Genomic DNA, 24,604 nt, shown 5'->3' with positions numbered 1-24,604 from the left:
TATTTGCCATCCCCAGCATACCAACCATTATTATTTACTGCCCTGCTTTTCCTGTGGATTTTAGGTATCTGCTGCAGTAAACAAAATAACCAGAAAAGATTTGGAGGGCTTGCAGATGAGGTTTCATAATTTAAGATTGTTAGTTCAGTTTATTATTATTATTATTAGCCATTTCTAAAATGACAATCATGTGCCTTACGTAAATGTAGAAGGACATCAAATCCTTCCACGAACAGACCTGGAATTATCATACCCAGAGGCAGATGAAGAATTTTCACTGGTGTTAAGTACCTATGAAGAAAGCCCCTGTCAAGCCTGGTTAATGCTGATAATCAGTGATTTGAAGGAACCGCATACTTCGGTGTGTGCATATGTGTATCTGATGTCTCCTGCCTACATACCATGCTATTCATGACTGATTGAAGCTGAAAATGTCTTTCCGTTGTCAAAACCTTTAGCAAAAAACTTCAGGAGGGTTGAAGACAGTTTGTTTTTTTGTTTGATAATGTTTAAGATGCTATTTTAACAGATTTATCAGGAATTTTCTGAGTTTCCTGTACCATAACAATATAAAAATAATTTCATTTGCTCTCAGCTGATGATCTCCGAGCCTTTATAAGTAGCTGGTGCTAATCCTGTATTTCAAAAATATGGGTTGTCTTTGGAAAGCCAGGAGCTGTAGGTCTCCATCACTTTACATTCAATCAGTCACCAAATATTTACTTCTCTCACTGATTTTGGGAAGCAATTTAATTTGAAGCTATAAATCTTAGGGAACTGTACTGCCTCAATTTTCCTGTTTAAGGAAGATCTATCCTTTCACTGACATACTATAAATACGAAGTTATTTTTATTTCCTGATTCTAGTAGCCCTGAAAACTCTCTTGAAGAGGTAGGCCAGCTACAATAATCAGCAAATTGGAGTGTTTTTCCTTTGAGGATTACATCTGGCTTGAAAAAGAGAAGTAGCAGCGCCCTGACCAAAAGGGGACGTCTGTTTTCTCCATAAGGAGAGGGGAAGCACTGCATTAGTAGTCAGAATCAAAATGTAATTAGGAAAGAGGAGGAAAACAGTTGTTCAAATATAGAAACAAACTTAGATGGTTGATGAAGGATTTGCCTTCTTCCCAAGTTGCTCTTAGGCTTTAAAGGACAGAAGGAGCTGGTGCACAGCCACTCTAATCAGAAAAGCAACAGGAGGGCAAGCAGCAGGTATGAGGGGGGTAGCTCTGGTGCACTGCTAAGAAACAATCTGCCCAAGATGAGGAGCATTGCTGACTGTGTGCTCTGCCTGCATCCTCAGTGTCCCGGTGTTAGGAGGGCTGCCAAGGTGATTTTTAGCTCTCTCAGTGCATTTATGCCATCAAGCTGGAAGTAAAGTGCTCCGTTTGAGTGTGTTTTCAGGACAGAAGGTCAGCCTTATCCCTCTGCACGACGCTGGTATTTGAATAATGTCAAATAAGCGGAACTGAGGCTAATTTACATTGTTGAAGGAAACTGGAAATACTGCACCAATATTACTGGGTGAATTGCCTTGATCCCTGTGAAGGTGACTTTGACTGTGAGATAGCTGGCCTGTTCCTGACCCACCCCATAGCTTTGTGACTGGAGTGTGGTGTCCGGGGGTGCCTCATGGTGGCGGTGGCTGGTCTCTCACCTCTGAGATGCATCTTTGGGTAAAGGCTCTGACCACAAGGAGCTGGTCATAAAGGGGATGTGGCCAAGAACACTTTGGGGAGATCTATGAAGTGAACCAGAGGCTCTGAGAAGTTCAAATATTAAAGAATCTTGAAGAAAATATGTGCCATAGAAAGTCGCAGTGGGGACCCTTGGAAGACTACATGTGAGTTGAAAGCCCTTGTGCAAGGCTGGGAGATTCTGAAGATGGGAGGGGAAGACACACTGTGTGCATTTGTTTCTGAGGAAAGGAAAGCAGATCAGAGCTTGAGGAGCTCTGCAATCTTTCTTTTACAGTTCTTATCTGAGATGGTTGTGTCCAGCGCTTGGGAAGCCCCATAGTCAGCTCCCAAACCTAAGCTGCCTGTGTCATCTCTGGTCTTGCTTGTGCTAAACATCGGGAAAATGCAGGGTGCCAAATGCCTCCAAGCTGAATTTCTGGTTGTAGATGCTACTCCTCGGAGGTCCTGTGAGGAATTCCTAGGCTGACAGGAGAGCTGATGGCCTTTGACACATTGCTTAGTTTCTTGTTTGGTATGCGAACGTGCTCATGAGAGAAACAGATAGCTAGGAAGAGTCGGGGGTCACCTCATGGTTCTGTTATTCATCTCCTGGAATTGGCTGCTGGCTGCTGCGAGATGTAAGGTATGCTGCAGCCCTCGCACAGATACTGTAAGGGGAGTCCTACAGGCTTGCCGAATTCTTGGGATAACTGCAAAGAGCTCTGCACCTCGTGCTACAGATCACGCTGCCTGTCCCCTGTGAGAATGGGGCGGCATAGCTCTGCGGCCTGCCAGGCCGAGGTGGTGTGTGAGTTTCTCAAGTTTCAGATGCCTCCCTGCTCCATTTATGTAGCCTTTACTTGCCCTTCTCAAGGTCTAATTTCATTCCACCAGTGCAATAGGACTGGAAGGACTGTGCAGGAGGATGTGTGTACTACAGCCTGCAACATGAACAACTACTGCACGGAGTAGCCCATGCTCATTCCCAGCGGGGCCGTGTGTCCTGTCTCTCCAGCATCCCTCAGCTTCTGCAGGCCACGCTAACAGGTTAAAAGAGTGCAGCTGGAACTTTTGTGTGTGCCCACCTTGGTGTCCATCACACCTCCTGCCCTTTGCTCTCTGCCGAAATTAGCGAGGTGGGTGGGTTAAAGAGATGAGTTCCTTTGTGAGGTAAAGAGAGAGCCCAGCCACTTCGGAAGTTTTCTATCTACTGAGAACAATCCTGTGCCCAGTGGACCTGGCATTCTTAATTTTAGTTCCCTTCACTTGAATTAACTTTTCTTGTTGCTTCTCATGGGCTGTCCAACATCCTGAAGTCCTCATAGGTTCAGGTGGTTGAGGTGGAGATGAGCTACAGCTCCGCTGTGGCTCGAATGATGAATTGCCATGGAAGTGAGAGCTGCTGCTGCTGCTTTCCCTTCCCTTCTCCCTGGGACATGTTCAGCTTCCGCTGGCCCAGGACCCACTTACAAGCTTTGAAACTGGATCCCTTGACTGGGTGCGACCCATGCAGTGTGCAAGGGCTGCTGCTGCAGTGGATTAATTTACCACTCACCTGTTTGCATATCAATTGCTTTGCTGCTTGGAATGGAAACTGTCGATTGTTTCCGAATGAAGCGGGTTTCACTATTGACAAAGAAAACAGGAAGGTTAGACTGCTGGTGAGTATTTAGCACGGTTGTTTTGGAGTGAGAAATTGTTATTTAAATCACTGGTTGCTGTTCTGTTCCTCATAATCTTCACCAATACCAGATGGCAGCTCCTGAGAGCAGGCCTGTCCATAGGAAGAGCAGGTTCTTTGCTGGGGAAGGGCCAGGAGGAACGGTTTGCTGGCTCTAGAGTCAGCCTGTAACTGCAGTGCTTGCTTATCAGCAGACACTCCTGCCTTTGATGGTCGGAAACTAAAGGGGGATGCCAGTTTCCCATAGCCAGATGCTTCCTGAAACATAACCCGAGTTACAGTCATGTGTAACCTTTACTCATTATATTGTTTAGGTCTCAAATGCTTTTGTTGCAGTGGACAAATGCTATGATACAGAAGAGGAAAAATTGAGGGAGCTCTAAAATGTGTTTGAATGGCCAGTGTTAGCAAGCTCATCCGACTTTGTATTCTTTATGCACTTCTACCTGATTGTAGTTCTTACCATTTTCATTAAAGGTGGATTAACTAACAATTTCTTTCTTTCCCCTTCCTTTCTTCTCACATTCTCTTTAAAGTTATTTTCTCTCTCTTTCCCCTAAGCACAGGGGAGCTCAGGCCCAGGGGAACTGTGCACTGAAGGCAGCTTCTGGAATGCCTTGTTGGTCAGAAGCTGGGCTCTCACTGCAGTGAAACAGCCTTCCTTAGATGCCATGAGTTAAATTCCTGCAGTATTTATGCTGAGGCTCCCATACTCCTGTTCCAATTCCTAAACCAGACCATTGCTGAGAAAAAAGTAACCCTTTTTACCCTGGTCTGATTTTTTTTTTCTTCCTTTTCCTCTCAACACGAGACCTTGAGGCTACTTTACTAAGTCTTCTGCTTCTGTTTCATTCACAACAGCCACGCGATGCTCCCACACCACAGCTGCGGCCTGCCCTGCCTGACAACCCCCTGCCAAGGGCAACCCAAACCCAGCCGCCCGCTACATGCAAAGCCCCTGCTGGGGGCCTCCCAAATCCCTGTTTCTGCACAAAATTTTGGATTCTGCCCATCACTGGGGAGAGGTCTGACGGAGCCACTCGTGTTTCAATTGTGCAGTACTATCAGTTGGGCTGCATCACTCTACAGCTGTTACATAGCTATAAATGATGTAAAAACGTACAGAGAAGCAGAGAAGCAGGTCCCTAGAGTCAATCTGCAGCTAAGCCTAAATGAAACACGTAGGTGTCTTAGACACAGGGTTGAGCAGGGATAAAATTTCAGTTTGGGTTTTGCTTACAGGTTTTTCTTTTTGTTTTGTGGAAAACACTAGGACATCTAAGCACTTTTTTCTTTCATCAATCTTTATTTCAGATGACCAAAGCCCCGCTTTGCTTTGTAAATAAGCAGAATCCTACCTTTGAAAAGAAGCACACTGATGACAAAACTGTAGGCTTTGCAGATAAGAGACTGTTGTGTCAAAGAGCAGAGTAACAATAGTGAGCTTTTGGTCATCTGAAGTAAACACTGATGTTGTTACACAGGTGTTTATCACCCACGTATGTCTGGGCAGAAGTAAGTAGATCACAGCCACTGACTGCTACTAACAGTTAGTAGCAAACTCTGCTTGTGGTGGTGGTGCCACTGCCTTGTTCCCCTAGGGCTTGTGCCAAGACCTGAGTGTAGCTTCAAATGAAAGGAAATTCAAGATGATGAGACTAAAACAACAAAAAGAAAAGTTTTTCCCCACCCCCCAGTTGTTTTTTTAACTAACCCAAAATCTCAGAGAGGAAACAAAGCTCGCACTGTTGATTAATCTTATCAGTGATGTGGGTCTGGCTTGCGTATCAAATTGCTTAAACAGCTTATGTTTGAAGCACCACCTAAGGTAAATGTGCATAAAAAGGAGAAGGTTTTAAGCTCTGGATAGCCTGATTTACTTCTGGCTCTATAGGCTAGATAAGCTAATTGATTTCGTATTGATAACGCTTACCTAGAATGTTTTTCCCCCGCTATCTGGTGGGAGCGGCTGCGCAACGACAAACCCGGTCCCTACCTGGGCTGACTGCGCCAGCTGCTAGGGCGTCGGGTGTGTGACCTTGGGGTTCTTTGTGAGTACCCACGCGGTATCTGAGACATGTTCATCGTTATGGTTTGTGCAGACAGATGCTTTCTTCCTAAAAGGTCAGTATTAATGAATTTACTTACTCCTTTAGCTACCACCTACCCAGATAGAACATCACTGGCATTCAGACAGACAGCTCATCACAGGAAAACGTGGTCAAGGAACTGTTCTTGTTTCTGTGTACTCCAGGAAATGACTGTGTCCTTACTCGCGCCTTTTTGTATGCTGAAGTCATGAGTACTTTCACTGCTGTGTTGTTTGTTAATTTTCAGACTTTTAATGTGAAAATCTGATTAATCTTTAATCAGACTTATGTTGACCACAAGCCAAAGTTTGCTGAGTGATCCTTTTGATGACATGCAAGCTGTACAATGTAGTGATAGGGAAAAAAATAATTCCCTTATTAAGCAATACGCAGAAGGGAGGGCCCCAGGAGCCAGTGAAGCCATGGCAGAAGAGCAAAGAGGCTTTATATTTGGAGATGTCTAACTGACCTAGCCAGTCACCCTGTGTTTATGCCAACAGCAATTCCCTAGGTGCATCCTACCCTTCAGTTCCGTGGAGCTGCCTTGGGGATGGCAAAAGGGTTTCAGTCACTTGTGAGGAGGGAGAAACCCTCCCTGCACTGTACTGAGTCAGTCCTCTGGCTGCAAATATTTTCAATGAGACAAGCTCTGATGGATGGATGCAAAATCCTCACATTATCTTTCCACTTTTCAGGGAGCCAGGGTGCTCAAGCTGCAGGCCAGATTTACAAGATAGCCAGCTGAGTGCGGCAGATGAAAGGCTAGTGCCCATCTGCTCAGCCACATGTACATGGCTAAAATAAAACACACTCTGCTGTCATTGTCAACAAGTGTAATTTATTATCATGGCCAAGACAACTAGGAAAGTGTTTTTTTTTGTTGTTGTTTGTTTGTTTTTTTTTTAATCACGTACTGCACTGCAATGCTGGTGAAGTGTTGCTTTTGTTTGACAGGCTGTTGTTGAAGGTTCTTAGGATATTTCCAAAAAGTTTGTGCTTCAAAAGTAAAGCAGTGTTTTATGATTATTGGAGCCACTTACCAGTGTGCTACACCACACTGCTATCAGTGACTTAGATCTTTCTGAGACCCTCTTGAGCCACAGGAGAGGCAGGTGGTAACAGCTGTACATGCAAGTGGATAATTCTGACCATTTGGGTTTGTCCTTGGAGGAGCAGATTAAGACCACCATTAAGATGTAGTTGGGGAGAGGCTTTCTCCAGTCCCTAAGGCTTCTTATAGTTCCTGAAATGCAGCAAGACAGTTAATTTCCTGGCCCCTCCTCAGAACTTACTGAGCTCATTCTGCAGTAATGTGAGTCCCAGGTAATAACTGCACTCTGGTTAGACAAAGAAGTCTCAGCTGATGTTGTGCAACACGTGTTATTTTCAATTTAAACTTTAAAGAAAAATAGATCACCTCTCCTCCATTTGCTGTACAAGATGCCCGATACGTCTCTTCTACTGGATAATCCTAGTCAGAGTCCAAGCTCACTGCAGCATACTATGCCAAGGTTGCCATCAATGCAAGAAATTTAACTGTGCATTTTAGTTCTCTGCAGTGTGACAATTGTTGAAGTCTTCACTTTCAAGCAATACGGGCTGAATAAGGGACAAGGATTAAGTAGCTCAAGAGCTGTGTGTAACACAAACAAGCAAGCTGAATATTAAACGGCTTAAGAGCTGCCATATGCAGTAGGTAGAGATAAATGTCCTTTTCTGGCAGGAAAGCTGACAGGGAGTTAAGCAAACAATGACAGCAGCTAATACTGCAAAGTGGCTCTTTCTACGTGCTGGTTGGTACAAGAAATAAGGCAATTCAGCTCACAGTGGAGGGAGGAAGAAGGAATCATTATCCAGCAGCCTCAGAAAGAAATCCTTACGTTTGGGACGTTGCCTACCCACACTCATGCTTTATTTCATCTCAGGTAATACAAGGAAATAGCATGTTTCTAATGTTCTACAGGTACTGTAAAAGGAAAAAAGGTGTAAGAATTTCATGTTCCAGTGGGATTTACATCAAACAATCGGCTGAGCACTAAGAGAGGAAAAAATGCTGCCTTTTTCCAGCATGGAAAAACAGATCTCTCTCTGCTCTGCAGGTATGTAGTATGCCATTTTTTGATGTGGGTAAATTGAATTCTTGCAAACTGCAAACATTTTGGATCTTTATAGAATGGATCACAATTGCATTAGAAATGTCATCAGTTAATTTATTTGTTATAAATAAAAGCAATAAATATTTCATAACTTACTCTTACAGCTTTCCAAAAATATACATCTTATTTTAATATTCTCAGAAATTAGTTCTGGGTTGTACAATTATAGGCAAAATATACAAAGAATTTTTGTAGCTGACACTTTACCCTTTACAGTCTACATTAGTACAGAGACTAATGCTCATTAACTAGTAATTGTTACTCTGCTAGAGAGACTTTATCTGTGTTTTAACGGAAATACTGAAGATAAACTACTTACTCTTTATTTAACAAATGGCAGTTCTCTACAAAACTAGCTTTATCCCTATTTAACAGCTAAATTTTGGCTACTGTTAGGAGTAGTCATGTGAGATCTGAAGGACCTCTGCAAAGTTTTCCTCAAGATCATCAAGTTCCTTGTTGGCTTCCAAATCACTGTCACAAGTATTCAAGTTTAAAGTTGCCTCACATGAGGGTGAAGTATCTGGGTCTTCAGATTTCACGTAAGAGTGAGACTCTGCCTCAGCATTCTTCATTTCAGCAACATCTTCTGAAAAGTCATCCTTACTCTGTGTCTCCTTTGTATTTTCACTGCATACTGGCAATTTGCATGTGCTTGGTTCTTTTAATAATAAATCCATGGTTGTAAGGAATTCTTCACTTTCTGTAGTTTTCCTTTGCCTCTGACTTTTACTAGTCAACTCTGGCTCTTCCATCATATTAAGCTCTTCCAGGTCCAGTGAGTCCACAGCTTCCCAGTCCGTGTGGATTTCCTCAGTGCTGCAGCTGAGGTCTGCTTTAAGCACATCCAACAGGTGCCGCATCTTGCTCTAGGGTGTGAAGGAACAAGGGGTGACACCTCTCCATCTGCCCAGAACTCGGCTCCGTTCTAACGTAACGAGATGGAAGCTGCTTGCAACCGCTTATACAGCAGCAGGCACTAAACGGAGCTGACTGTTGTCACTGTTTTGTGACTGTGCTTGACTCATTGATCGTGGTAGATCAGGAGTCTGCAAATCTCTCATTGATAGAGAAAGATGCACTGAGCATTCTGGTTACAAAGTCACATACAGAAATTGTGAATATTCTAGAGGCAGTACCTACCTCATCCAAATGGTTCTTGTTTTCTTCTATATGACACTCAAACAATTGTTCCAGAACTCTACAAAGAAAAATTAAACCGCTTAACAGGAAAGAAAGGATCTTTTTAGAAGTCTACATAAACTAATGACCGTAGTTTTTGATTTTCATTTCTTAACTGAGTGGAACCATTAAGATTGTTTCAATTTTGCCCTGCCACAAAGAGGGCTACCTGGAGCCTGAATCCCACGGGACTCAGTGCTCAGCAGGTCCAGCTTTGGGCAGTAGACACTAACCATGGGGCAATTGGTAGCACAGCTCTGGGTAGTTTTGCTCTTTTGGAACTACATGGTGGGAGAAACCAATAGTCCAGTGGAAGTTCTGCTGCCATGCTGAAGCACCTAAAATTGCCAAGGTGCACCACAGTGGCTGATACAAGTTAAGTAAAGGGAAGGAATAAAATCCAGGTTCAGAAAAAATCCAGAGCCAAGTCCTCAGCCCTGAGAACCTTCTTCCACTGCTTATGAAATGGTGACAGGATAAGAGAAAATTTGAACACAGAGGAAGTGTCCTGTGGCAACCAAGGTACACAGTCACAGGAACAAATTTCTAGAAGGTCAGGTGAATTTAATGTAGTTTACATTAGAAATTCATTTAAAAAAAAAAGGGTAAGTGTAGAAATAGTTTTAAGGGAAGATGTTACTGTAAAAAAAAGTACCAGAGGAATTTCTCAGAATTCGACAGAGGCTTCTTTATCAAGACCAACAGGTTAAGTAAAGATTTTGTGACTACTCCTCAAATTCACAAATTGTGTAATACCTTACTGTTTAATTATTAAAAAAAAAAAAAAAAGAGTAATTGGTGAACCTTTGTCTGGAACAGTATGTAATCCTTACAACCCATGGTGAAGGTTGGATTCATACTGGTACAGGAACAAGGACAGAAGGGCGATGGAGTACATATTGTGTGAAAGATTAAAATTTTGGTTTATTTAATAAAATGTATCTTGCAGAGTAAAATGATTTCTTCTTAGCATTATTCCACACAGACTTTCAGGTCAGTTTCTAATAGAGGCTGCATCTCATGGTACATCGCAGCAGACCAAAGTAGATGACCCACAGAACTTTCCCAGTCTTCTTTTTTTTACAATAAAGCAAAAAAAAGAAAAGGAAATAAAACGAGCAAAGGGTAACTGGGTATTTATGTGTTCTTAAAGGCAACTTAATGATTACTAAAACTACTTCCCTTTCTTACAGAGTTCCACAGATTTCTGACATAGCATTATAAACTTGAAAACAACCATAACCTACCTGTTAGAAAAGAGCCCAAGGTTAAGAATTTCATTTGTTACATCTTCAATGAAAGTTAAATATAAAAGGTCATCTTCTCTGAAGGAAGAACAGAAAACCCAATGTTAAATGTTTCAATATACAGATCAGACGATGCAGTATGTATGATTACATTTATGGGAAATGTTATTAACAACATCATACAGATTTTAGCACCTACAGTCATTTTTCAAAAAGATCATTCTACCCGGACAAACTTAGCCCTTCATTCCATTTAAAAATAATAATAAATAATAATTAAAAAAAAAAAAACACAAAACTGTGTACAATGTCACAATACTAGAAAGATCACTACCATGTTTCTGTTATCTTCCTGTTACGGTATAAGCTAGCAATGAGAGCCCCAGTGAGGAAACAGCCAAATCTTGGAAAGCATTTACAACCTGCTTTGCACTCAAAAAGAAAGGCATTCAAACAAGGAAGAAAGTGTAATACTGCAGCTTGGTGCTCTGAGTAAAAGGCTTCCAAAGGAGCTTCTAGAGAATCTGACTGCAACTTGAAATTTCTAGTACTCAGTGGGAGCTCAGAAAAATAGCTACTTATTGACAGCCTCTATTCCTTTCAAACAACAACTCTCTGATGTTCCAAATCCTCGTTATAGTTGGCTTTCTCCTCTTTCATTACATTTTTCTCTTTTTCCCCCCTTTGGCAATACCACTTAAAACCTGACTGATGCCAATTGAGCCATCTAAATGGGGCACTCTTCAAAACTTTTAAGTTCTGTTTAGAAAACAATCCACTCCCTTTTCTTCCCCTCAGAAAAAAAAAGGAAAATAAAAGATTTCAATATTGTTGTTGCTCTTTCATAGCATCTTTCTACATATCCCAGCATATCTATCCAAACAAGCTCTACAGAATCATCCTTAATAAACAGAATCAGTCTTATTGAACAGAAAATAAAAAACAGCTTGCATGATTAGGCAAAAACTGTCATCCAGTCTGAAGACTGTAATTTTAGTTCGCTCTATAGTCAAAGAAGAAAGATAAATGACCTATACTGCATCCTTAAAGTTAGGGAAGAACAAGCCTATCTAAAGCATAAAGAAATTAAACATCTTTCCCAAGGTCACAGGAGAAAGCAGTGGCAGTGTTTCTGAATACAACTCAAACCTCTTCTAATTGTCATCAAGTTTCAGAGCAAAAATTTATTAAGAATGCCCCTCAACTTGACCTTTTATCTTAGTAACATTTGCTTCCAACAGCTTTTAGTCCAAAACAGAAACGAACTGGAAACATTTAAAGTGTAGCCACTGGATAGTAGTAGTCTAGATCATAAACTATTTTATAGCAATTCATATCCATCTCAGTGTTACTGTAGATTGCGAACAACAGCTTATTCTGAGTGCTTATTCACTGTTTGAAGTTCAACAGTTCTGAGGAAGGATTTCTAGTTTGTTGCAAACTAGCAGGAGAATGGTGCAAGTATACTTACTCGGCCTCAATATTCGTCTTTGCTGATGGCTGCTCAGAATACAGCGATGTCTCTCTAATCAGAAAATCAAAGGGTAAGAAATAGCAGAAAGCAACATTGTATAAACCCTTTGTAGTACCTTGCATGTCACTCTCTTCTGGAGCCATCCTGTGCCATTATCCCACTACTTCTTGGAAGAAAAAAAAAAAAATACACACCAAAAAAACTGCCAAATCCTACTCTAGTAGCAAAACCCACTGCCTACATTGAAGTCTGAAGACTATAGTTCAAGAGTATTTTAAATACCTCACTAGATGCAGTGCTCTGGTAACTCAGAAAGACCTCAGTGTTACTTCAGATGCTATACAGAAGTCCATTATCCATAAAAAGTGATTTTAGTGTAACATGATTTGATACTTGATCAGGTAAGACTTCCTATGTTCTTTGACACACAATAGATTTTCAGGAGTAGCTTGTGACTACTGCTCTACTGTACAAAACATCAAACACAAGTACACGAAGGGACAGAGCGCGCAACATACAAATTGTACTGGATAAAAGCAGTGTCACCAGGTGCTGATGTACAAATGAAGAAGACAGGACTGTACAAAGTAGCAAAAGGGAATATGAAAGCCCAAGTGTTAACATTTGGATGAGGTCTATAGAGGAACTGCGACAGATCTATCTTAAATATACCATGTGGAGTTTGCAGGTCTGCAACTGAAAGAACGGAGCTTATAGATCTAAGTAACTTAGCACCCGAGTGCCTCACACAACAAAGGATTAAAAACATCTGAAATTTTTATTATTTTTTAAAATATCTGCTGTTACACTGATAGCGAGAAACCTAAACCCTTAGGAATGCCAGGTACAGGTTTATATCTGAAAGCACATCTCCAGAGTTAGGACTTCTTAATTTGGGACTGCCCTAATGCACCTCCATGAACCTGGGATATCTCTTGATGCACCTTTCTTCTCTTATATATTTATTTTGTTCCTTTAGGAACCACAAAGATTTTGCTGGCTCCTCAGATTCAATTCCCTTCTTCAACATGGAAATTCCAGGAGATTGCAGGAGAATGCTCAAGTCATTTATCTACAAGCATGCTCTACAGGTTTCCATGGAAAGGTCAGAGAGCAAATCAGCAAGTAAAGCATGATTCTGAGGCCAGCAATAAGGAGAATCAGCTGGGAGCCCTAGGTTCAGGCCTGATTTCCAATGCTGTTCTTGTATTTTAGACAATGTTCTAATGCCCAGTGTTACAGCTTTAGAAAAAGATGGCTTTAGAAAATGAAAGGCTTCTGGTCTGCAACTCTGGCACATCTTAGATCGAAAAGTCTGGATGTCTGCAGGCCCTTTTTCCTGAAAGGGATACCAAAACCCTATTTAGGTGTAGCACTGTATATGACATATACAGGTGTAGCACTGTATATGACATATACAGGTTGTAAGCTCAGATTTACGTTCATAACTAACAGCTGTAATAACTTCTCATCAGTCTCACTCCCAACCAAAATAATGATAGTAATGATCAAAAAATTCCTGTATTTCAGCGATCTCTTTCTTAATTGGCTTTGCAGTGGAACTTCATAAGAAAACAATTCTAAAGTTGGGAAAGGCCACTGATCAAATGAACAAACAAGTTCTGTGAGAAGAAAGTTAGAAATGATCAGAGTGGCTTATTGCCCTAAGAAGAAGCTGTATAAAAAGCAAGAAGGAATGCTTCACAAAATTATTCCTTCTGGAAATCACACACCTTAGGAAGGAGTATGGAAAAGCAGCTATTCCTCTCTCAGGCTCATCCACATCATATCTGTTATCTCCAGCCTACAACACAGAAATAAAATCTTTATTATCAATGCAAATACACAGCAAATTCTACCACTAAAATGAACCTAATAACTGTGACCAACCAGTCCTCCAAATTTTATGTTCTTTCTGAGAAACTTTGAGTAAACTGAAACACATGGCAGCAATGAGTCATCAGCTTTGACATCTAAAATTTTAGTCAGGGGATGTAAGAGATTTCTCCCCTGAAATGGCAAAAATGAATCCTCTGAAAACTGTAGAGTAGCAAAAATATGGTATGCAAAAGCAGGAAATGGCAGTTTAGATCACATCCCTTAAGATGCATGCACAAAGTTGAAGGACAGTAAAGTTACTGACTGTATGCATTTTAAATTGTAATACTCTGAAAAAGCTACTGTAAAGCTACAGACTTACTGCTGTGACTTACAATGGCCAAAGAAAAAAGCAGATGTAACAGTTTTGAAATTAAATCAAAAGTTCTTCATGAAACTGGTGTGAAGCCTTCTGAATAATCATTTGTATTTCTCAATGAGGTCAACTGCAGATGTAGATCAATTCAGGTGTAGCCACTCTTCCATTTTCAGTAAAGCTATAAAAACATTTTCTCTCATCTCATCCGTAATTAATTGTCTTATTAAGACAGAGACACAAATAGTCTGACCTTGCACCCTTCATTTAGGAAGAAAGTCCGAACATATCTGTGTGACTGTAATTTAAAATACTAGGAGCAGGTAGAATTTGAAGTGATATGATTGTTCATTACAAAATTCAGATATATTAAGCAAGACAGAAAGTAAACAATAGCAAGAAAAATATCCTTGCTTTGCTGGTTTGGTTATTTACTCAGAGGAAGGGATTCCTTGGTTCCAATTCTTTCATCAAAGGCTTTATGTATACATTACCCAATGTAAAAATTGAGAAAAAAATTGTAACAGACACAGTTTCTTCTGCTGAAAAATTACGTACCAATTATCTATGTGCTTAATTAAGTACACTGGTGCATATATAAAACTTCGGGGAAGGGGGTACCCTTCAAAAATATTTGTAATGTTCCAAGATCTCTTCACGCATCTAAATATTTTTTTCCTGCTGTTTTGCTCATTCTTCTGAAACTCTCACCTCCACGAAACTAATTCATCTCAGGACAACAAAGAAAATGAAACTTAATTCAATTGTATGTCAGAGATGAAGTATATACCCCAAAATGATGGTGAAGGGTGTGGGAAAAGTATCCTGACTGATAGATAATGATTTTATTACCTTCTTTGTCATCTTCTGCTGTTCAGTCATAACTTTTCTCCCAGATGCTTTGTCTGTAGTTGGAAAGCTACAAAATTTAGAGATGTGTTAGATAGTATATCTAAAACAATTTCAGAATAATTATTCTGCCTCTATACAGGTAAATGGGAACAGAATTTGTTACTTTGTTAAGATATAGTTATGATAACAGCTAAATGCCATGGTTTCAAAATAAAGTTTTAAGTTCTGTACCTGATCACGTCAGTCTGTGTTTCAGCTTCCACATGCCGCTTGCAGCGATTTTTCCTTTTCCTTCGAGCAGGAGTGTAATACCTGTACTCTGACAGGACGGATTTAGCATCTGATATTAAGGTGCGTGGAGTAAAAGGTTTTTGGCTTCCAGTAAATAATTCAGAGTGCCTGTCTAGAAGATCCCCACTGTATACTTTGGAGTTCCTTTCCTGATGCCTCTGGGAACAACCAATGCTCACAAAACTATCAGAAGAGCAACTGCTTGAAACTCTGGAGTGTTTTCTTGGTTTACTTGATGTAGTGACACTTGAGTTTGAGTTAGATGTATTCCGAGAATGTTTTCTGGTACATTTTACTGGACTGCAGTTAACCAAGCCATGCTCGCCGTAAGGTGACAGTGCTCTTGACAGGTACCGTGCATGCTGAACAGAGGGGAACAGACTGTCTTTGTCTTCTGCTTCCAAAGGACTCTAGAAAAAAATAAAACAAGATTTGATTAGTTTGCAACTTCCCAGCTTTTTTTCAAGCTGGCACTCGCAGTTATCCTTGCTACCAACTTGGAGGTATTTTCTTTGTAAGAAAAATCCAGTTTCCTAAAATCAAACTGGTTTCAGAGCAGCTCCAGAGCTAACAAGTCTTAACACCTTTATGTGAAAAGACTGATGCTTTCTTAAAGAATAGCGATGGCTACATCAAACCAGGAGGTTCAATCACTTTAGTCCAAAAGTGGAATACATTTTTAAAAGTTAAGGAACCAATAATTCTTGAATTGAGGCACATTATTTTATATGGGTATGCTCTGTTTGCACTGCCCGGGTAAGGAAAGGTAAATAGACATTATCCACAATTATGCTGCTGACTAGTTCACACTATCTAGATTTTCTTCAAGTGTGGAATTGTTGCCTTTCTCTCCAAATCCTATTAACTTTATCACATGCCAGCTATCTTTATAAGATGTACATTTGTTAAGGAGCACCACTCACCGACTCATGGAAACTACCGTAATGTGGCTTAAGACACAGAGTAAGAAAATTTGTAACTAGCTGTTTATTCCCTGTGTAACCCTCTTCTTTTGCCTATAGGTAGAAGATTCACATCTTTGGTAGGGCTGTAAATTTTTTCCCATTATTTCAGTTTTACTAAGGCTAAGCATTATGAGTAACACCATGCTTATGGCAGAGATAAGAAAAGAACTAATCACCTGAAATCAAAATTTGAAAACTAAGTAGGTCATTGCGAAATGTTAAAGAATGAATTATTTGGAAAGACCATATTATCTTTTTCTGCTTTCTGAAAATAAATAAATAAATAAATAAAATAATGCTTAAAAATTCATCAATATTCCTGAACTGTATTATGACACTGTGCCAAAGCTAAGACAGAAACATAGCTAAATCTAACTGGCATTTGAAGATACTCTTTTTTGGTAAGATGAGAAAGAACAATTCAATAGAAAGAAATTTGATTTCTATCCTAAGAGAATTTTTAAAAATTTCCAAGTCAAAAGTATAAATACATGGGCAGTGTACTTGTGCTAGTAAATGTGCTTTATGTGTCTGAACAGTTAGGAAGCATCTTAGCAATACAGCTGTTGTGTATACTTTTCCTACCTAACATACAACCATGCATCGAAAATGTTATCAGTGAAGGGTATGTATGACATTTTACGACGTCCAAGGATGGCCATATTGCCTATTTTAATTTCATCAAGATATATTTATGCCATTCAAGTTCTGTTACACACAACTGCGTGATGGAGAAGAGATGACTCGTGTGTGTATTAAAGCTAAGTGGCAGTACAACTACCAGAGAAGGTGCTTGCTCTGAGGTACTGGCACAGTGAGGTCCAGAATCTGTGAGGGTAATGTTGTTCTGGAACATCTCACAGAATCAAAGAACATCCTGAGTTGGAAGGGACCCACATGGATCGAGTCCAACTCCTGGGTCTGCACAGGACTACCATATAAAATCGAACCATATGTCCAAGAATGTTGTCCAAAAGCTGTTTGGCTCCAGCAGGCTCGGTGCCATGACCACTTCCCTGGGGAGCCTGTCCCAATGCCCGACCACCCTCTGGGTGCAGAACCTTTCCCTAACCCCCAGCCTGCCCCTCCCCTGTCCCAGCTCCATGCCGTTCCCTCGGGTCCTGTCGCTGTCCCCAGAGAGCAGAGCTCAGCACCTGCCCCTCCGCTCCCCTTGTGAGGGAGCTGCAGGCCGCCATGAGGCCTCCCCTCAGCCTCCTCCTGTCTAGGCTGAACAAACCAAGGGACTTTGGCTGCTCCTGATGCATCTTGCTCTCTAAACCATTCACTATCTTTGTAGGCTTCCTTTGGATGCTCTCATAGTTTTATGTCCTTCTTATATTGTGGTGCCCAAAACTGCACACAGTACTCAAGGTGAGGCAACATCAGTGCAGAGTAGAGTGGGACAAATGTCATGGCCATACTATGCAAACAATATAACACAAGACAAAATGACAGCTAAAGTAAAATAACATCTGACAAAGCCCAATTCAAAATCAACAGCTACAAACCCAAATCAATTCAGTTAATATCTAATTAAATAGTAAGACCTCTTAAAACAGTGATTTTACTGTTCCTTACACTCAGTTCACACAGCTCTATGGCAACTAAATGCTGTAAGGTTTAAATAGATGTATACAAACAGTGGTGTTTCATAAGAAAATTCAACTTTAACACAGAAATTAACTTGTAGATATGGCTCCACCATTTAAACAAATAACAGGAATCTTGCAAGATAATCAACAGCTGCTGTGAGACTTCTGAAGCCTCCCACTTGGGGGATGTAGGTGTGCTGCAGGAAAAGTAAAGACACTTGGAAATCCTTGTACATTTGTTGAAAATTCATGACACTGTAGCCTAATATACAGCGTAGGATAATTATATATTACTACTAAGCTGGTAATATATATTAAACTATGTAATACATAGTATAGCTTGTAAATATGCACAGTTCTTCTACCATTCGATTTCTAGAAGAGGCGTTCTTAAAAGTTCTAAGCAATGACTCTCACTGTATAACCATTGCATCATCTCAAACTGCTACTGCTATTACTTTGAATCTACACTATTCTATTTTTTTCCTTTCAGAACTGCTTGGGATTTTAAACTAAAACTCAAAATAATGAATATACATTTTGCAGTAAATGCTATTTAAGAGGAATATTAAAAAATGCAGTTAGTTTACTATCAAAATGAAATCACAGAACGCACTGCTGTCATGCTGTATGTTTCTTTCACAAATTCACACAACTTCCTCCCAAATCATTAATATCTATCCATGCTGTTCTAGTACCCCAAAATGCGCACAGCTGCTGATGCAAAGAGGCACGTTTTTTTAGTTAGCTGAGCCAAAATAAGCCTTTCTTGATGGTGTCTCACATTAGCAAACTTAATTTTACTACTACAGCACAATTAAATGCTGAACTGATAGCATGTAGCAACAATGCTAAACAAATGCCTGTGTTAGCAAGCAGCATAATAAGGCTTACCAGTGTGATTGTTTGCATATAAAATAGTTGCAGTGGCAGCTCAACGCTACAGAAAACAGATAAGACTGGAAAGTTTCAGAATCTGTCTATATAGATATTTTGAAAAGCTAATTCCACACTCTTCGATATGTATTATAAACAGCTTAATTTTTGTTGTGACCTTTTTACTCTCAGTGATTAAAATAGTTCATGGAGCTGCAAAATAAATCAGTTTGTAGAAGCATTTGTTAACATAGGATGATGACTGGTGCCTTGCAATAAACAACAACAACAACAATGTAAATAAACCAGAAGATATTAATATGCCAACTACTCATGAAAGCCACATGTTCTGTTTCTTGGATTCAGTTCAGCTGATTCTAAAACAAGACAAAAGGATATGGTAAAAATGGCAATATTCTAAATTTAAGCTTTCCTTATTTTTGAGGAAGCTTAGGACATTAATTTTCTTCTTCTCAAACATGTTATAAGTAGAACAGTAGCCAAGGTAGTGACTAGCTGGTAGAACCACAAACCACAGCCTTATTTGTGTCAATCTTGAGATGCATTCATTCGAGTACTGAGAAGGATGTCTTTTGAACCTCTCTTCCTGGGCTAAACCTTTAATGCCCAAACAAACAGGCAGGGAGCACAGCCTTTGGATACACAAACAGTATCAGGAACAAGGAACTAATCTTGCTGACTTCAAAAAGATTTTAAGGAATGCAAGATAATGTTTGTCTGCAATTTGACATTTATGTTTCAGAAAATTATTTGCATGTCTCGTTTGGTATAGGCAAATCAACTGTAAGCAAGTATGTCCATTTTCTTCTCTAATCTGTATCTGTAAAAGCATCAGATTTTTACCTGGAAAAAAGAGATGAAACAGGCCTACAAATATGCAGTAACACGCTAACTGAATTTTTCGCTCTATTCTTTTGACACAATTCAAAAAAAATTATGCAATGGTAGTACCATAGATTTGGACATTAGCACTAGCAAAAACTGTTTGTGACTCCACATCATGCTACTTACAGTGACCTATTCTGTTGATTCAACAAACTGTAATTTGTTTTGAAAGAAAAAAATTACCCAATGATATATTTCAGCAATAATAACCTCCTTAAAAAGATATACTAAATTAAATATTTATTTACTTATTTATTATCACAGCTCTGCAGTAAATGGAATATTACTTGCAGCAAGCTCATATTGAGAGGAACCCTGAATCTTCACGGAGTCTGTGAAGGTTCAGTCAAAACAGATCAAAGCATAAGGCTGTGGTCTGATGGACAAGAGCAGTAACACAAAGAATCCAGATTTGTTTTTAAGTTACTTTTACTTCCTAAGAGAGGTTTACTTTCTTAGCTCAAAAGACACTGATGTATCAGCTGCTAACAAAAAAAAACAAGGTTACACAGGAAAGCTTGCTAAATCTGTCTCCATGTAAGATGTCCAAAGGCACCTCTCACTGGGGCCACTGATGAGTTTTAGGTCTTGACATTATATATACTTCATAATACTTCATCTACCATTGTAAAATGGAGAGACACTTTATGAACCATATTGCCAAGATGCCGAAGCCGCAATTTTGTAATAAATGAACATCTGATTCTTTTAACTCAACACAGCTCAATTTAAAAGCCACTAACGTTGCTGTAAGTCAACTCAATTCCTGCCCTCTGCTGCTTGGACAGAGCAAAGGTCTCATTTGGTAAGCAACTAGCCTTTACATTTGCTGCTCCCACAACACTTTGTATGTCATGTTCATTTTGTTATATACTTTGATATTTACTTAAAAATAGAGAAACATGAGAGACTATTCATACAAACCCGTTAACAAGTAAGACCTGAATGAATTATTATCAGTTTGCATACTGTCATCAAGAAAAATATTTTTTCTCATTCAAAACTATATTATTGTTACATTCTTTATGTGTGCACGTGCCTGTGTATGTGTTATTCAATTGTATAACTTGATACATCCCTATTTTTATTAAGGAATCCAATGCTATTAAGAAGGGTATTACTGAATGTGCACGAAGAAATGTATTAAATGAAACGACCAGCATGAGAGGTGATTGTTGTTATGAAGCCGGCAAGGAAATCTGTACGGAACATTCCTGATGAAAACATCTTTATTTGGTGTTCCGAAGGTTCTTCAGTTCTCTTTCAGTTGTTCATATATCTCACTCTGACAGAACTAATTCAAGCATAATACATCTTCAGACTCTTAATGTCTTAACCATATGATAAATCTTTAAACACAAAGCATTTGAGTAAGTAATTCACATAGCCATGTGTGTGCACTGCATACAAAATTAACAAGAGATTAGAAACAGTTAATGGTGTTTCCTAATCTGTATTTCATAAGTGCAAGCATAAGTAAGGTCATAACCTTCCTTCTTAAGAAATCAAAATGTCTCAAAAATCAGACTGAAACAGATCTTGAAATATGAAGCAGTTCTTTGACTCCAAAAGCAATGACAGTTATGCTTAAAGTGGCTTAGATCCCTTCAACTGACTTTTGGCACAGATTTATTTCTTTAAAAAAATCTTCAGCAATCAGAAATGCCTATTAATAGGATTACCTTAACATGGGATATGAAATAGCAAGTCTTACTCAAATCAGAGATTTTACTCATGGCCAGCTCAATTCAGATTTTCTTGCTTAATTATTAAGTCATATTGAGCTTTATGCAGTTTCACTCACCAAGCTTCACTCAGAAGAGTGTTTAAAAACACAGATCAGCTTTGTACAGAAAAATAAAAAAGATAAAAGTCTAGGGATATGACTACAATAGTTAGAAAGACTACATGGTAGGTGGCATTCTTTGCATACACGACAATATTTTCCAGGCTGCATCAAATAGCTCCTTCTGTTGTAAAAAAAATGCCTTCAAGTAATTGATTTAAGACAGAGTATGTACGCTGAATTTGGTGACAGATAAATGACTGTATACCCACAGATGTGCTGCTTATTCACCCTCAAGCTTTTCGGTCTAAATAAGACTGAATACTCACTTAAAATTACTTGTTAGCAACGACACACCCATGTTAGCTGCCCTTTCAGCATCCATATCTGTAGTTTATCACCCCATTTTGATAAACCTTCATGCATGGTGTCAATCATCATCATTATGATGCATGGAAAAAGAAGAGAAGTAAAGCTGTCCACTGCACATCTTACACACTCCCTGCCCCTTTGGTTGATGTTGAGAAAAACTGCTGTTCCTGAAGTAACTTAGTTGCTAGTGATCCCATCAAAAGACTGCTCCATTGTACCCTTTGAAAATGTGCCTGCTCCTTAGCTTCTCAGGCTTAGGTCTTCTCATGCATGATGCACCATAAACATCTATTGCATCTTAACCCTCAGGTCAACATGGAGTACTTACATCTTAGTGATGAAAATACTCTCCTTTTAATGAAAATCAGTTATGACATCTAGGTAGCCGCAACAGAAATAGCTTCCTCAGTTCGTTACATATCATAGTAGATTCTTACATTACAGTAACTTTATAATTATAAATAGATATTACACATGAAGAATTTACCGTTCTTGTGCATTCAAAGCCTCACACAAAACAGTGAAAGAGGAGGCTAGTCATGTTCAAGACATTATAGATACTCAGTTTCATATTCAGCTCTCAGTATAATAAAATATGTTGACTAAATGACAGAGATTATAAGAAATATGTAACATATAATTATATCTTTCAGAAGAATTATTTTTAACTCTTTTTTTTTTTATGATGCACAAAGCACAGGCTCAATGGAAAACAGTTTCTGTGCTCTATCACAGCATTAAATAATAATAAAAGCAGCTGTTAAAAAAAATGAAGAATGATGAAATAAACGCACCAGACTTATGAGAAAGAATAAAAAGTGAATGCTAATGAATGAAGCCTTTTGAAAATAAAAAGTCAGGTGCATAAATCAAACCTGGTTAGCACATATTTAGCCTATAATCTATTCAGACATTGACCTTGTTGAAATTACAATGGTTATTAATGTATATGTTACTCTTGATATACATTTTACAAGAGCAACATTTTATTACTCAAGAAGTTATGCATTATGAAAGTCGTGTCTTTAGCTTCAGTATTCTTACATTTACATATAGCGTTGGCAAAGCCAGCAGAACTCTACTTGTCTTTTATTCTTATAATCCTCCTGTTATAAAATGCTTATGAAGAACAGGACCACATTCTACTTTTGCCACTACCTCCAATTATTTCCACTGCTTACCCTTCCGCCAGAATTTTATTAACTTGCTGCTGCTCTGATTTATACTCCAGTGAAAAACATCTTGTAAAACCAGCAATATAATCATCAATGATTTGACTAACAAAGTGCCAAATTGTATTTTAGTGAAGATTACTCTTTGCATATGTAAAGTGAAAACAAAAACAACAAAGTTACGGAAGGATAAAAGGCATTATATCCAAAAACTACACTTTGTTGTAACTACAATTACATTCTAAGGAAAACAGAAGATAAGGAAAACTGCAATTTCTCTTACCATGATAAAAACTATACTTTTAGGACAACTTTTGATGGGAAGACACCTGTAAATCATTAGAAGAACTAGACAGATTATTTAGAAGGACCTTGTTTTGGGAGGGATTAAAACAAAGGAAGAATGACAATCTCTTATAACTCTGTATTAAATACCACACTTACATCCCTTCATTGTAGAACTGAGAATTTATACTGTAATTAAAGATTTTAGCACACTTTAGTTGGCTTAACCGTGAAAAATAAGATTTGGATCTTAAATATGACATTTTCTACTTTTTCTAATGCATGCCTGTGATTTCATCCCTAACTACGAGCCATGAACTGAATTTCAAAGCATTATTTCTCCACTTTACAATAAGGTCATACTCAGACTGCCTACTGCAAAAAAACGCACACAGAAAAACTACTGATGAGTTTTCTGATCTACTTGGAAATGTACTTGAGCTCTACATATGCTTAAAACAACATATGAAGCATTTGGTATTAAAACCGACAAAGTTAAGATAGCATTCTTTTTTAAGTTGTGTATTGCTCCTCTACAGTGATGAAAATGATTCTACAGTTTATTAGGCTATTTACATGCTGTTTGGAAACATATGTCAGATATCTGGATGAAATGCCAGTCAAAATGAGTGAACTTACACATACAGACAGAAAAGCATAATCTTCACTCATTTTGATGGCTTAACCACTATTTTCCACTTTCAACGAAGAGAGAGAAACATGGGGATTCACGCTGCGATGAAAGAGAGAATTCAAGGGTAACTAGAATTTGTCTTTACCACAGGTACTCTTCATACCTGCCATCTCCATCAGAAGGTTGACACAGTGTTGGGCACATGCCAGGAAGACCATTGTTTATTTTCTGTCGTTTGAAACATGCTAGCCCTCCCTCTAGAACTAATGCCACATTGGTGATCAGCTGTTGTTAGGGCAGGCAAGCAGACTATGGTATCTACTAAGCAAAATTAAAATATCTACCTGTCCAAAAGAGGTTGACAGCAGCCTTCCACTCTCTCTTGAGCTGGATCGTGAGGCATTTTTGCCCACACTCATTTCTTTTTCACACCTGGCTATCTTCTTTTTCAGTCTCTCTCTTCTCTGCTGGTCAGCAACTTAGGAAAAAGATAAAGTTTGTCAGGTCCAATCTGAAATCTTACTCTTATTTTGTCCTGATTTGAAAATGTCACAGGGGTTCCAGTCGCTCAGCAAAGTGAGACCACAGAGGTTCTACTTCACTTGGCAATTACAAAAAATTATATCTATTTTTTAGAAAAAAATATCAGAATATCGTGGTAGCTGAATCTGTACCTTAGTTTGCTTTAGGTATTCTCATATCCCACAAGTAATACAGTCCTGTGTGGAAATTTCAAGATCAGTAATGCTAACAGAGCACCCTGACTGAAAACTAACAAGTTCATTCTCAAACTTTATGGACAGAACTCCTCTAATTGTACTCTCATCCAATGTGTTAGCAAGAAACAACATGTTTACTGTTAGTAAATTTGCCATATAGAAAATTTGCTGAAAACATGTAAAAATAGTCTCCCATGTACAGAAATCCATTGTGAAACAGCATGTTCAAGCCAAGAACATAAACAATGCAGGCAAACTGTGAAAGGGCCACTGCCAGATCAGAAAGGAAAATTTTGTATCAGTCTGCACTGGTCTGCAGTGCAAGACCTCATTCATGGTGTCCCTGAAAATGATTTAGGTATCTATGCCACCAGATAAAGAAGCCCAAAAGAAATATAGATAAGTTTTCTGTCTGTGTTCGTGTTTGCTGTCAGTCACCTTTATCCAGTAT

General features: G+C 39.0%; 1 protein-coding gene across 1 annotated transcript in view; it reads right to left on the bottom strand.

Moving 5' to 3' along the window:
* Nucleotides 1-7,345: 7,345 nt before the first annotated feature.
* Nucleotides 7,346-24,604, bottom strand: part of SPATA7 (spermatogenesis associated 7) — a 41,474-nt gene continuing 24,215 nt past the window's right edge. Inside the window, exons 5-12 of the mRNA XM_035327257.1 lie at nt 23,779-23,912; nt 14,787-15,256; nt 14,556-14,622; nt 13,243-13,313; nt 11,507-11,560; nt 10,036-10,113; nt 8,750-8,807; nt 7,346-8,475 (exon numbers count right to left, since the gene is read on the bottom strand). Coding sequence (XP_035183148.1) covers nt 7,999-8,475; nt 8,750-8,807; nt 10,036-10,113; nt 11,507-11,560; nt 13,243-13,313; nt 14,556-14,622; nt 14,787-15,256; nt 23,779-23,912 — 1,409 coding nt within the window. The 3' untranslated portion in view covers nt 7,346-7,998. The remainder of the gene's footprint in view (nt 8,476-8,749; nt 8,808-10,035; nt 10,114-11,506; nt 11,561-13,242; nt 13,314-14,555; nt 14,623-14,786; nt 15,257-23,778; nt 23,913-24,604) is intronic.

Source organism: Oxyura jamaicensis, chromosome 5 (genome assembly GCF_011077185.1).
Source record: "Oxyura jamaicensis isolate SHBP4307 breed ruddy duck chromosome 5, BPBGC_Ojam_1.0, whole genome shotgun sequence".
NCBI classification, from domain to species: Eukaryota; Metazoa; Chordata; class Aves; order Anseriformes; family Anatidae; genus Oxyura; species Oxyura jamaicensis.
Note: the sequence above shows the minus strand (reverse complement) of the source record. Positions and strands in the feature narration are given on the sequence as shown.